The sequence below is a fragment of the Argentina silus genome (genome assembly GCF_951799395.1).
Source record: "Argentina silus genome assembly, chromosome: 2".
NCBI classification, from domain to species: Eukaryota; Metazoa; Chordata; class Actinopteri; order Argentiniformes; family Argentinidae; genus Argentina; species Argentina silus.
Genome location: NC_139656.1, coordinates 26,108,909 through 26,121,909, shown reverse-complemented (window position 1 = coordinate 26,121,909; position 13,001 = coordinate 26,108,909). Strand labels below are relative to the sequence as shown.

The 13,001-nt window shown below is 41.3% G+C and overlaps 2 protein-coding genes across 2 annotated transcripts; both read left to right on the top strand.

The window, feature by feature from the left end:
• Nucleotides 1–750: 750 nt before the first annotated feature.
• LOC310801278 (collagenase 3) lies at nt 751–5,251 on the top strand (the record flags this gene model as incomplete). Its single annotated transcript, XM_083665272.1, has 10 exons — nt 751–873; nt 1,971–2,221; nt 2,738–2,886; nt 3,019–3,144; nt 3,241–3,402; nt 3,576–3,705; nt 3,918–4,051; nt 4,206–4,365; nt 4,831–4,934; nt 5,109–5,251. The coding sequence occupies 10 exons, from the start codon at nt 751–753 to the stop codon at nt 5,249–5,251; spliced, it is 1,482 nt and encodes a 493-aa protein (XP_083521398.1).
• A 3,625-nt stretch (nt 5,252–8,876) lies between these two features.
• Nucleotides 8,877–12,757, top strand: LOC310817967 (collagenase 3-like). The gene is made up of 10 exons (XM_083688725.1): nt 8,877–8,979; nt 9,235–9,476; nt 9,708–9,856; nt 10,324–10,452; nt 10,619–10,780; nt 10,923–11,052; nt 11,195–11,328; nt 11,442–11,601; nt 11,772–11,875; nt 12,346–12,757. The coding sequence occupies exons 1-10, from the start codon at nt 8,881–8,883 to the stop codon at nt 12,444–12,446; spliced, it is 1,410 nt and encodes a 469-aa protein (XP_083544851.1). The 5' UTR covers nt 8,877–8,880; the 3' UTR covers nt 12,447–12,757.
• Nucleotides 12,758–13,001: the final 244 nt, after the last annotated feature.

The following is a 13,001-nucleotide window of genomic DNA, read 5'->3' as shown; positions in this document are numbered from 1 at the left end:
ATTTCATGCAGAATCAACCTGTATATGAAAACGCTGTTCATCTTTTTATTTAAGTAAGGGGTAGAATGTTCATAACATTTTGGATTGTAGTTCATGTGTTGTGCAGGAGCAAAACAACTACAATATATTCGCTCATAAGCAGTTGAACTAGTTGACGCCTCAAGATTCTATTTCTCAACAATGGCCATTAAAGCGTCACATTATACCCACAATTCTAACTCTATCAATGCCAGGAGAACCACATCACATTATTTATTATCATCTTTACCATCAGCATTTCCTTTGTTTTGTAAAATGCTTAATTTGGCAAGTCTAGTCTAGTCAATTACCAAACAATTGAATCCTTATATGTGCACCCATATTGTTCTGCATCCGCAGGCTGTTACCCAATCTCAGCGTTCATCTGGGTTTTCACCCCACAATCATACACTGTTATAACATACCTTCTCAATAAACCGCTGCATACCTCCTTGTATGCAAATCCACTCATAATAACCAGTTGTTGACGTGAGAGTGAGGAAACCGTATATTTGGGGGTTCCTGTACATGTTTACTGTTGTTTGATGACTTTTGAAGAGACCCGGGTGTGTGAGGAGCTCCTGCGCTGGTCCTGTTGGGACAGGACCACTCACACATAATTAATACTTTGGTCCAGGTGCCCCTGCTCCACATGCAAGGCTGTCAATGGTAACAGAGAGCAAAAGGTCTCCGAGTAGACTGGACTTGGTGTGACGCTCACCTACAAGAGGCATGGGGACACTATGGCTGGGCCTCCTGGCTCTGATGCAGTTTGGTCTGCTCATGACCTTTCCCCTCCGACCCCCTGGACAACCTGTGAGAGGACCCTCTGAGACTGAACTGGAGTTTGCAGAGGTATTTCTGAGTTGATGTGTAGGATGTAAACCCTCATAAGAGGAGATGAGAGAGGCTCGTAGATTTATTTTTGTGTGCAAGGTAAAGCTTGATTTATGAGAAGTCAAGTTTCAGTCCCTTTTCAATAGTTTTATCTTTGTGGTTTGATGTGGGCTGCCTGGCTCAGGTCAATCATGCCAGTTTACCTAAAAACCTAACCCTTCAGTATTTATGAGATGACCTGTCAGTGATGCAACATGCAAGAACTGTACTAGCCAGAGTGCTCTGAAGACAGCAACTTATATGGGAAAATGACTCCTCTTTTGGGTTTTACAATTGAATTGGATTTTGAAAGGTTTTCAGTCACTCTTTGAATATTGCCCAAATGCATTATATTACAGTACAGTACAGTACAATACAGTACGGTCAGTGGCGTTATTCCCATAGGGGCACATGCCCCCTCAGATTGGTCCAGTATATTTCTGATTTTTGCTCATGATTTTTGCTTAAGATTTTTGCTTATGATGACTGATGGATAGATGATTCACTTGTACTTGTTGTAAGTCGGGTTTGGATAAAAGTGTCTGCTAAATGTAAAAAATTTAAATGCATATGTAGTCGGCGGTCATATAGTTGGTGACATGCTCAAGTACAGGAGAACACCGACTTTTTTCTGCAGATGTTTCTTTTAAAGTTTAAAGGCACCTTTCGGAACTACGACATTTGGGCAAATTGTGCACATAACTCAGAATTGAGCAGATAATAACCACAAGGTCCATTCATGTACGTATTAATGTATGATATCCATGTATTAACCTATGATTATCTCTTAGTTTGATCAACTGTAATTCCATGGAAAGAACCTCAACACACAACATCACACAATGGAATGTCTAATACCTCAGAGAACTTGGCGGAGACTGTGATTATTAGTCTTGAATATGATACGAAGTTCTGACTATCAATGAACTTGTTATCTCTATGAATTATCTATATATATAAAGTACAACATATCTTATGATACATCAGTTTACTCCCATGGATGTTCTCCTTCACTGTATCTGTGTTGACCGCAGCCAACATTCATTCTGCAAGCTGAATGAATGATTTATTTTCAGGCATACTTGAAGAACTTCTATAGCTACAAATCCAAGCCAGAGAGACAGAGGCGGGCTGCAGAGTCTGGTGCGGTACAGCCAGCAGAGCTCAAGGACAAAGTGCGGGCGATGCAGCACTTCTTTGGTCTGAGGGAGAGCGGGGAGCTGACGGGGCAGACCCTGGCTGCCATGAGAAAGCCTCGCTGTGGCCTGTCTGACGTGGAGCAGTTCGGAGGGACGGTGCGCTGGAGAAACAGAACACTAAGTTACAGGTGAGAGACAATAAACCACCTTGTATGACTGCAATGGATGCACTTATCAGACCCCTCCTCTCAGTCAGTTTGAAGGCTCCTTGACTAATGACAATAGGAACTCCTTCTAACCCAGGATTAGTGACACCAACAGTGGCCACTGTGTCTTTGTGTTTCAGTTGAGCTCAAATAGGAAGGTTAAAGGGATAGTTCACTATTTTACACCTTAAAGTCAAATGTTTCCTTACCTTGAAAGTAATTTATTGAAGGAGAAACTGTAATCCATGGTTCAGAGTTGTTCAAATAGCCAAATCACCTCAAAGTAACTTCCAATCAAGTTAGAAAGTTAATTTCAGGTGATTTGGCCAGAGATGTTGAACTTTGGTACCCTATCATTCCCATACAAAACAAATCTGAACCATGAACTCCTGGCCCATGGACTACTTTCAAGGTCGGGAACCATCTGACTTTAAGGTGTAAAATAGTGAACTATGACTGAAGGAGGAAAGATGAGTGACATATTCCCCTCATACACAGGATCTCCAGCTACAGCCCTGTCATCAGGTCCTCCTGGGTCAGGAGAACCTTCAGGGAGGCGTGGAAGATCTGGGCAGAGGTCACCACCATCAGGTTCCGCCGGAGGAACAAGAGGGACGCTGATATCAACATCTGCTTCAGGGGTGGTGGTGAGCTCTAGGGAGGCAGACCAGCACTGTTCCTACTGTGCATACACTGTAAATGCCCTGTTGTGGAATGTCTTGGATACATTTTGATGTGCTGGGCATTTTTAAGTTTTAAGTTTGAGTTGTCTGTCCCAGACCATGAGGATGGTTCGCCGTTTGATGGTGAGGGGGGCATCCTGGCCCATGCCTTCCTGCCTGGGGATGGCATCGGTGGGGACGTACACTTTGACGTTGAGGAAGACTGGACTCTCAACGCCACAGGTAGGCCCCTATAATGAGAACACAGGGGAACTTGATTATTATACATTGTCTTATTTTGGTACTGATATGGACAGTCTTACTGTATCTCTCCTGTAGGCTTCAGCCTGTTTGCTGTGGCAGTGCATGAGTTTGGACATGCTCTAGGCCTTCCGCATTCATCTGACCCAGGGGCCGTCATGTACCCGGTGTACAACTTTGTCCCTCAAACTGAGTTTCAGCTCTCTTTCCAAGATGTGAAAGATGTCCAAGATATGTATGGTAAGTCTTGTTGGGAGTTGGGTGCCTTTTTAATGAGTATTTTATCAACTACCACACTTATACAGTAGTTTGCGTACATTATAGCATGTCACTGAAAGATGCAAATCATAGACAAGATGCACTTGTGTTTATTTGAAAGTTGCGGCCCTTCTATCTAATTCATGCCTATTTAGGCATCAATCCCAGTTACAGTTCCATGTTCTTGAAGAGGCCTCCTCCAAGAACACCCAACAAATGTGACCCAGATTTGTCATTTGATGCTGTGACGGAACTGCAACAGGAAATTGTCTTTTTTAAGGACAGGTATGAACAAAATGCATGAATGAATGAATGAATGAATGGATGAATGAATGAATGAATTAATACATTAAACATTTATTAATGACCCATCCCTTATGGGATCATCAACAGGTATTGTAGTCAATCATTTTATACATGAATCAGACATCACGATGACAAAATCAATTGGAATATTGAGAGTTGTTAGGATGTTGAAGTGCTAAATGTCTTGTCAGATTTTTGTGGCGTCGACATCCTCAGTTTGAGGAAACAAGGATCACTCTGATAACCAGCCTGTGGTCAGATATTCCCCCTCACATCGATGCTGCCTATCAGAATGTGGAGTTGGACAAAATGCTGTTCTTTAAAGGTAGTATATGACTAATGGAGCAGCTCATTTTACATTCAATACTGACAACTAAAATCTGGTAGGAAATTAATGATCTATTGGATATCAGATGTTCGATGACTCCAAATTATATTTGACCGATAAAAGCCAATTCCACTTGTTGTGTATGTTTCAGGGTCCCAGTACTGGGTGGTGCAGAATACAGATCGCCTCCAGGGCTACCCCAGAAACATCTCAGACTTTGGCTTCCCTCCCAGGGTGCAGTCTATAGATGCTGCTCTTCACTTCCGTGCTGCCCGCCTCACTGTGTTCTTCACTGGGCACGAGTGCTGGAGGTACAGTACTCCCAGGGGAGGCTGGTGGAGGTAGAAATGGGAGAATGGGCTCATTTTAATGCATGGAATGGAATGGAATAAGGTACCGTATTTGATACCATTCATCATTACATTCCATGCATTACAATGAGACTGTCCTCCAATTTCTAGGTGCCTAGGAGTACTCCTATGACCTATCTGAGACTCACCTTAGACTTCCATATAGTAAGAATCCACTTTAGGAACAGACCTCCTCATCTCTATCAGTTCACTAACACTGGCACAGCTCATGGTGAGTCATGTGGTCATGTACAACGTGTTCATTGGTCATACTGTATGTGCATGTCAAGATACATATCTATTGTATCAACCGGAGCATCCTGTCCTGTCCAAAGGTATGAACAGGCTGTGGCTGAATTCTACTAGAATGGAGAGTCCATCTCACCTGTCTATCTTCACCTGAGGGTTGTTCTAAATGTTCTCCAGGTATGATGAGGTGCAGGGCAGGATGGATAACGGTTCTCCTGAACCCACAGCCCAGCAGTGGCCAGGTGTTCACACACCCCTGGATGCAGTCATCTTATATGAGGGTAGATACTCTGATCCCTTCTTTGGAAACAAATTCATCCCTCAGTCCTTACTGAATCTCATGATGCGTGAATGCATAGAATAAAACATGACCACATCCACTTTCATAAAGATGGGACAAGCCTTTTGAATGTCATCACATTCCACATCTTCAACTGTCTTTTTATTCTGAACAGGGTTTGTCTACTTCTTCAAGGGGAATTTCCAGTACAAATATGACCCTCAACTCAAATACATCATCAGAACAGGTCCTGCAAATGAGTTACTGGACTGCAAAGGACAGCTTCATAGTGACTGGCTGAAGAGGGGGAAGAGCTGATGATCCAGGGGATTTCCTCTGTTCAAAGTCTCTAAGTCTTCTGCAACACCTTTGTCCAAATTAGGGCAAATGTAATTAGAGGCATGCAAACTTGTCTGGGAAAGACATTTTGGCCATCTGTCTGGCAACAACCACAACATGATGACACATTCAATGTTGAAATCATTAGTGCTTGGGGAAGTGGTGAACAGTGTTGCTTGATTATGTGACGCAACTTAATGTATAATGATGACATTTTGATGATGACACCATTTTGACACCATTTTGATGATGACACGAAAAAAGCAATAGTAGAAAAAAAAGTAGAGAAAAGTATTTGTCTAATGTCAACGATTCTATATTTTGCAAGAAATTCTCTCTCTTTATATTGAAATGTTCAAGACAAAACAAATAGTTGGCAAGTGTGTAACATTATTGTACAGTATAATACACTTTTATTACAACCTGAAAGGGACAGCAAAATCCCAAAGTTTGTCAGTAATTATTATGTCCTCAAAAGAGGTTACATTTGTGATCCGCACTCCAACAATAGCTACTGGCCTCAAGCCCAAAGATATGGCTGCACAGCAATTGAATGAAGATGGACCCAATCAAATCAGTGTTCATCTTTCCCATTCAGTTGGGCTTGAGTCCTCCTGCTAAGTTTTCACTCCCATAGGCGTGTCATTCTAAATGACAGGTCTGCTGGTTATATGCGTCATAGATTTTGAAGGGAGGAAAAAAAACAGGAATGTAGTAAAACATTTACAGATCCATATTGATTGAATCAATGTCATTCAGTAACTCAACTGTCATTCAGTGGCATTGGGAAAGACAGTAACAGTAACAGTCCTCTCTTGTTTCTCAGGATGCAGATGCTGCCGTCTGTCGCCCTTACTGTACCTGAAAAAAACATTGAGACATTTCTTTACCCAATATTAAGAAAGACTGTCACTGACACTGACTGAAATCTAAAAGTACTTTTCCACTGAACCATTCCCATAACCATATGTCGTAGCTTATCAGCAACAATGACAGGAAAAGGACAGCTGGTGGTTGAAAACATTGCATCAATTCAACCTCACTATTTCTCATTGGAGACTGTTGACCAAGTTTATATCATACCAAACCAAGTACATTAAAAAATGTGTGTGTTGAGCGCCTGATCTTTCAGCAACCTGCACATTAACCATGCAATACATTTCAAACATCTTCAAACTCAATGTTCATGTCCTTATTGAGAAAGGTGAAATGAAAATCCAGAACAGTGAAAAAGCCAACTATTTTAATCCCTACATATGATTCACCTTCAGTGTCATTACCTCGCCCACTATGATGAGTAAAGGTTACTGTGGAATAATGGGGTTTCCCTGGCGATGCCAATGTAACATAACTGTATGCCATTTAAATGACCATCATCATTTTACTATTACTGTGCATATGCTACTATAATATAAACATTTGTAACCAGTTTCATAAGCTTATGAATGTACAGTGCTGCTTGAAAGTTTGTGAACCCTACAGGGGTGGTCATTATTTTTGTATAAAATATGAAAATGATCTTTATCTAAACCCCAATTCATAATAAAGACATTCCAAATAATAAAAAACTCAAATTTCATGTGTGCAAAAATATGTGAACCTCTTCAGTCAATAGCTTGTGGCACCTCCATTAGCCGTGATAACTTGGAGTAAACGTCTCATATAGCCACTAATCAGTCTCTGACATCTATTTTGAGAGATTTTTGCCCACTCCTCCTTACATAACTCAGCCAATTGAGTGAGGTTTGAGGGGCATCTGGCATGAACTGCCCGCTTCAGGTCCTACCACAGCATCTTGATTGGATTTAGGTCAGAACTTTGACTTGGCCAATCCAAAACACAAATCTTCTTTCTCCTGAGCCATTCTTTGGTAGATCTGTTTGAATGCTTTGGGTCGATGTCTGGTTGGAAGACCCAATTTCAGCCCAGCTTTAACTCCTTGACTGATGGCTTGACGTTCTGTTCAAGAACCTCCTAGTATACCTCAGAATTCATGGTTCCCTTAATGATGTGGAGTCGTCCAGGTCCAGAGGAGGAAAAGCAGCCCCAGATCTTGACATTCCCACCACCATGCTTGACTGTTGGAATAAGGTTCTTTTGGTGGTAGGCAGTGTTGGGTTTTCGCCAAACATAGTGGTTTTGATTGTGACCAAAAAGGTAAATTTTGGACTCAAATGTCCAGAGGACATACTTCCAGAAACCTTCAGGCTTGTCCAGGTGGTCTCTGGCAAAGTTAAGACGGACAGTTTAGTTCTTTTTTTTAAGGCAGAGGCTTCTTCCGAGCAACCCTCCCAAGAATGCCATTTCGATTCAGTGTTCTTCTTATTGTTGAAGCATGCTTGCATTATGCATTATGTTTGGGTTGGCTTTTGATTTATTATTTATTATTTTTCTTGTGGCTCTTGGGGATAGGGAAGGGCGTCCACTTCTAGGCTGAGTTGCTGACATGTTAAATGCTTTCCATTTGTGAATTATTTGCCTCACAGTGGACTGATGGAGCTCAAATCTTGTTGAGATGATTTTATAGCCTTCCCCTGACTGATGTGCTCTCACTACCCTCTTCCTGGGGTCCTCTGACATCTCCTTTCCTCTCGGCATGGTGTGTTTTGCATTCACCTGTATTGGTAACACAAAACTGACCAGGTTGCTTATCTCTATTTATCAGAGTCCCACCCAAATTCTTTCCTAAAGATCTAATTTGATACCCAATTATTTACCCACCTGATTCTACTTACATACTTGATTTAACCAATGCAACTTGGGGTTGACTTATTTTTGCACCTGCACTAATTTCTTTATAATTTAGTTTTTCTTTGCATGATTTCCTCTAAACCAACATATGGAATTGGTAAACATAAACCTGTTATGTCAGATAAAAAAGACTGGTTCTGATTAAAGAAAGATTTCATGGTAAAAAAATCTATAATTGCACAAGGGGTTCACATACTTTCAAGCAGTACTTTATATGGCAATACTGTATGTGCATCTGTCGGTTGAGGGATGAGACACCTGTCGAAGGACAATGTTCAAAGCTGTAGTGTATTCTGCATGACTAAAATGCTTTTCAGAGGGAGAAATAGATTTGGAATAAATTGATTTGGATATATAAATGTTTTTTTTTCACATAAACTTGGAATGAGAAATAAAAATACAATGATACAATTATACATAAAACAAATAACTAAAGCCAGCTAAATGTATCACAGATTTTATGATTTTTCGCATGGCATGGCAGTACATTTTTAAAATGTTTTTGTCATTTGTAATTTATACTGTATGTTTAGTCTGAAGAGTTGCTTTATCTTACCATATGGTTTACAAAACGATGACAACAAGTATAGCCTACAATGTACAACAAACATAATATAGCATAATTGTAATACATAGGGCAGTATTTCTTTTAGTATGTTCTGTATGGAAAATGTATTGTCTGATGACTTGTCAAAACCCGATTTCCTTCCCTATGTTTGACTGAGTTTTTCAAGTCACTGTGTTTACAATTCACTGTGTGTGAGTCACTGTATTGTTGCTCAACATCCCAGGCTTCAAGTGTATATAAGACCTCGGCCACCACACAAACAGAAAGACGCACTTGAGGAAGAAGCATCATGAAGACTTTCAATCTGTGCATTCTAGCCAGCCTGGCAGTAGCAGTTTACTCTTTTCCAATAGTGCCACCTACTGAACAAGATGAAGCTCTCGCAGAGGTAAGTTTTTTTCTTACATCTTCAGGCAGGGATTTAATGGGTAACATTTTACATATGTATGACACTTCTTGACTTGAAGCCAAAGTGGTTGTATTGAAAACAGACACTGAAAATCTATTGAAGCTCTTGTTCAGTTACTGTACTCATCATTAATGGATGCCATTCTATATAGTTATATGTATATATCCCTCTCTGTGCCGGGGTAATTGTGTATAGGTTGTTGTAGCTAAATCTCTTGCTTTGTGTCTCCTGTAGACGTACCTGAAGAGGTTCTTCAACCTGACGGAGCAGAAGGGGCCTTTCCTCAGACGAGGGGTCAATCAGCAGAGTCTGAAGCTCAGTGAGATGCAGAGGTTCTTCGGCCTCCAGGTGACCGGGACGCTGGACTCAGAGACCATTGACATGATGAAGAAGCCACGCTGTGGTGTACCAGACGTTGCCAGCTACTCCATCTTCGGCACAAACCTCAAGTGGCAGACCAACAAGCTCACTTACAGGTAAAAGTTCAGTTCGACTCCAAACCCGCTAGTGATATATAAGAGAGAAAATATTAATATAGACACATATAGAGTCTGGGACTGTTACATGATGGTTCCAATTACCAACAAAGTGATCAGAAACCTTTGAGTGAAAGTCCAGTTGTGCAGATAAACAATGAATGAGACATCATGGTATGCTGGATATGGATATGATGTATTTGTAATGTTGACTGATGCTGTGTCCCTCAGGATTAAGAACTACACCCCTGATATGTCCAAGTCCGAGGTGGACGACTCCATAGAGAGAGCGCTGCAGGTGTGGGCCAAGGTCACGCCCCTGAGGTTCACCCGCATCTACAGCGGCACCGCTGACATCATGATCTCCTTCGGTGCCGGAGGTAACCACCAATCACCATCTACTTAGACACACTTAAAATGCTCTAAGTATGTTTGCGTAGTTGGGTAGGGATACATAGAGGAATCACTGTTCTTCTTTCTGTCATTGCATACCTGTACCTGTACTGAGCAGTCATTGATAGTAATCCCTTTGCAAAAAGCTTGGAACATGAGCTCCCTCAATACAACTTACGTAACCAACGTCACAAGCCGTAAACAGACATCCCCAATGCCATCAGTGGCATGCTAGTGCTTGCCAAGGAGTCAAACGGTTGTGATTAGAGGCCCTCTGCCATGCCTTAATTCACCCTCTGGGGTGTTATGATTGACACTTACAAGTGCATCATTTTCAAGAAGCTAAGCTAACGCGAATATTACCAGCACATTACATGCGTTATGGACGTTTATAGATATGTAGCCATATTTGTCCATAATGGATGGCTCATACTAAGGTTTCTCCTCTCTGTAGAACATGGTGACTTCTACTCCTTTGATGGCCCTGACGGCACCCTGGCCCATGCCTTTGCCCCATCCCCTGGCATTGGTGGTGACGCCCACTTTGACGAAGACGAGACCTTCAGCTTTAAATCACCCGAAGGTGAGACTTCCTATCCAACTATTCAACATTATTTCGCCCACTAAACTTATTCATTCTATGTTTTTCTACTATTTTCATTGTAGGCAATGCTTTGATAAATGATAATTGCTTGTCACAAAAAAGAACAGGAGCAGAGGTGTAATCATGTCTTTTCTATTCATGCCAGGGTACATCCTGTTCCTGGTGGCAGCCCATGAGTTTGGCCACTCCATGGGCCTGTCCCACTCCAATGACCCTGGAGCTCTGATGTACCCTGTGTACAGCTACAAAGAGCCCAGCTCCTTCGTTCTTCCCCGGGACGACATCAATGGCATTCAGTACCTCTATGGTCAGTATCCAATGATCTGTTCTGCCCAGTTTGCTTTTGAGTGAATATCAAAAAAACCTTGGTCAATTGTTTGATCTTCAAGTAGTTATGAGCATGGAGGACATGTTTGCTACAGAAGCTAATCATTGTTTCTGTCTTCCAGGCCCAAACCCAGATGTGGACACAAGCAAGCCTGAACCTACAGCCCCCAGCACCCCTGATGCCTGCGACTCCACTCTGGTCCTGGATGCTGTCACCACTCTGCGTGGAGAGAAGATGTTCTTTAAGGACAGGTAGGCTACAGTAACTATTGATCTATGATAATCGGTCGCACCAACAGCCACTGAACAATACCTCTTAGAGAGAGAAAAAGCTTGCCTGTATTCTATGGTACGGACTTCTCACTGTATGTCTTGATGTTCTGTCTATTCTCAGGTTCTTCTGGCGTAGCTCCCCTCAAAGCAGCAGTACAGAGCAGCACCTCATCAAGAGGTTCTGGCCCGACATCCCTGACAACATTGATGCAGCATATGAGAGCCAGAAATCCGACAGCGTGTTCCTCTTCAAAGGTATGAGAGAGTCCCCAAATGGCTCATAAATGTCTCTACATAACAATGTGTGAATATCTACACCTGTTCCAGTGAACATACATTCATACCTCAGTGTTTCCATGGTTCTGCAGATCGTCAGGTCTGGGCTATCTATGGCTATGACGTTGTCAGAGGCTATCCCAAAAGCCTCAGCAGTTTGGGTCTGCCCAGGAGTGTGAACAAAGTTGACGCTGCCCTCTATGATGAAGAATCTGGCAAGACATTGTTCTTTGTTGGCGACTACTACTATAGGTGTGTGTGCAGTCTTTCATTACAAAGTTTTGAATTAATCATTTGCTTTTCTATGAGCTGTACATTGCCATTAGATATTGAATTGGCTGACAGAAAACCAATGAATGGTTGGGAGAGTTTGTGGCAAACAGAGAATAACAATCTCCCTTATGGTTCTGTGCTTTCTGTAGTTATGACGAGGCCAGGAAGAGGATGGACAAAGGTTTCCCCAAGCTGCTTGATGAAGGCTTCCCAGGCATGACAGGGAAAGTCACTGCAGCAGTCCAAGTCCAAGGTGAGTCTGAAAACAGCTCTGGAATATAGACAGTATATACATTATTCAAGCCAAACATGCTGAAATACACAAAAAAGTCCTCCCTTATACCATCTAAAATTTTCATATAATGTAGAATACTACCAGAATATTATACTTAACTCTTTCTCAGAGTTGGTTAACTCTTCTACAAAAAACATTACAGTTGGTTGCTCTAGTGCCTCTTGGGAAAATTAGGTTGTTGAATGAGGACCTCTTTGGTGAAGGACGTGATAGCTTCTCCTGATATAACATAATATTTTGGTTTTATATGATGTATTGATTTATATTTTTTACTGTATTGTATTTTTTATGTGTTGTCTTGTAATTGTATTGATATTGTGGACACGGTGAACCTGTAAAGAGGCCTTGGTCTCAGTGCGTTTCCCCGGTATAAATAAAGGTTAAAAAGAACAACATGTCCCTAACCTCTACTTGATGGTGTTTTACAGGTTTCACCTACCTCTATAATGGGCCTTACATGTTTGAGTACAGTCTGAGGACCAAGAGGCTGTTCCGTGTGCTGGGGAATAGTTACTTCCTGCAATGTTAGACCATTAACTCTCATGAGCCGTATGAGTAGCCACAGTGAACAACTATGAATGTAGCCAAATGGCAAAAAGTGTTTTTTATTCATGTGAGATTTCAGTTGACTCATTTCTTTTTACAGATCATGTATTCTTTTATTATATATATTTATGAATGCATCTAAATTATTCTGTTTGTTTTTTTTGCTCAAAGTGTAACTTATATTAAAACATGAATGTACTATATTGAATGAATGCATATGAATGGAATGAAGTTACATGTCTGCACTTTCTGTATGTCTATTAAAATAAATGCTTTATTAATGTGAATTCTATGTTTTGACTCACATTGCCTTACTCATTGTGACAAAGCTGAACACAGTAAAGGTAGATTGCCAATCCCATTCTCAGTAGAGAACTGTTGACCAATATGCAAATGATCACCCCTGAAAACTATTACCTAAACTTTGCAACTCCAAAACTCTCATTATTGAACTTGGTTTTAAGACGAAATTTACCGAAAAAATTAACTTACAGCAACTTCAAGGCCATAATAGCCTAGCAACCAGTTTTAGATTACA

What these genes read in the sequence shown, in the direction of transcription:
- LOC310817967 (XM_083688725.1), top strand. Translation starts at nt 8,881, where the DNA reads ATGAAGACTTTCAATCTGTGCATTCTAGCCAGCCTGGCAGTAGCAGTT. An exon ending in AAGATGAAGCTCTCGCAGAG is followed by an intron (nt 8,980 to 9,234) that starts GTAAGTTTTTTT and finishes TGTCTCCTGTAG; the next exon opens with ACGTACCTGAAGAGGTTCTT. An exon ending in TGCAGCAGTCCAAGTCCAAG is followed by an intron (nt 11,876 to 12,345) that starts GTGAGTCTGAAA and finishes GGTGTTTTACAG; the next exon opens with GTTTCACCTACCTCTATAAT.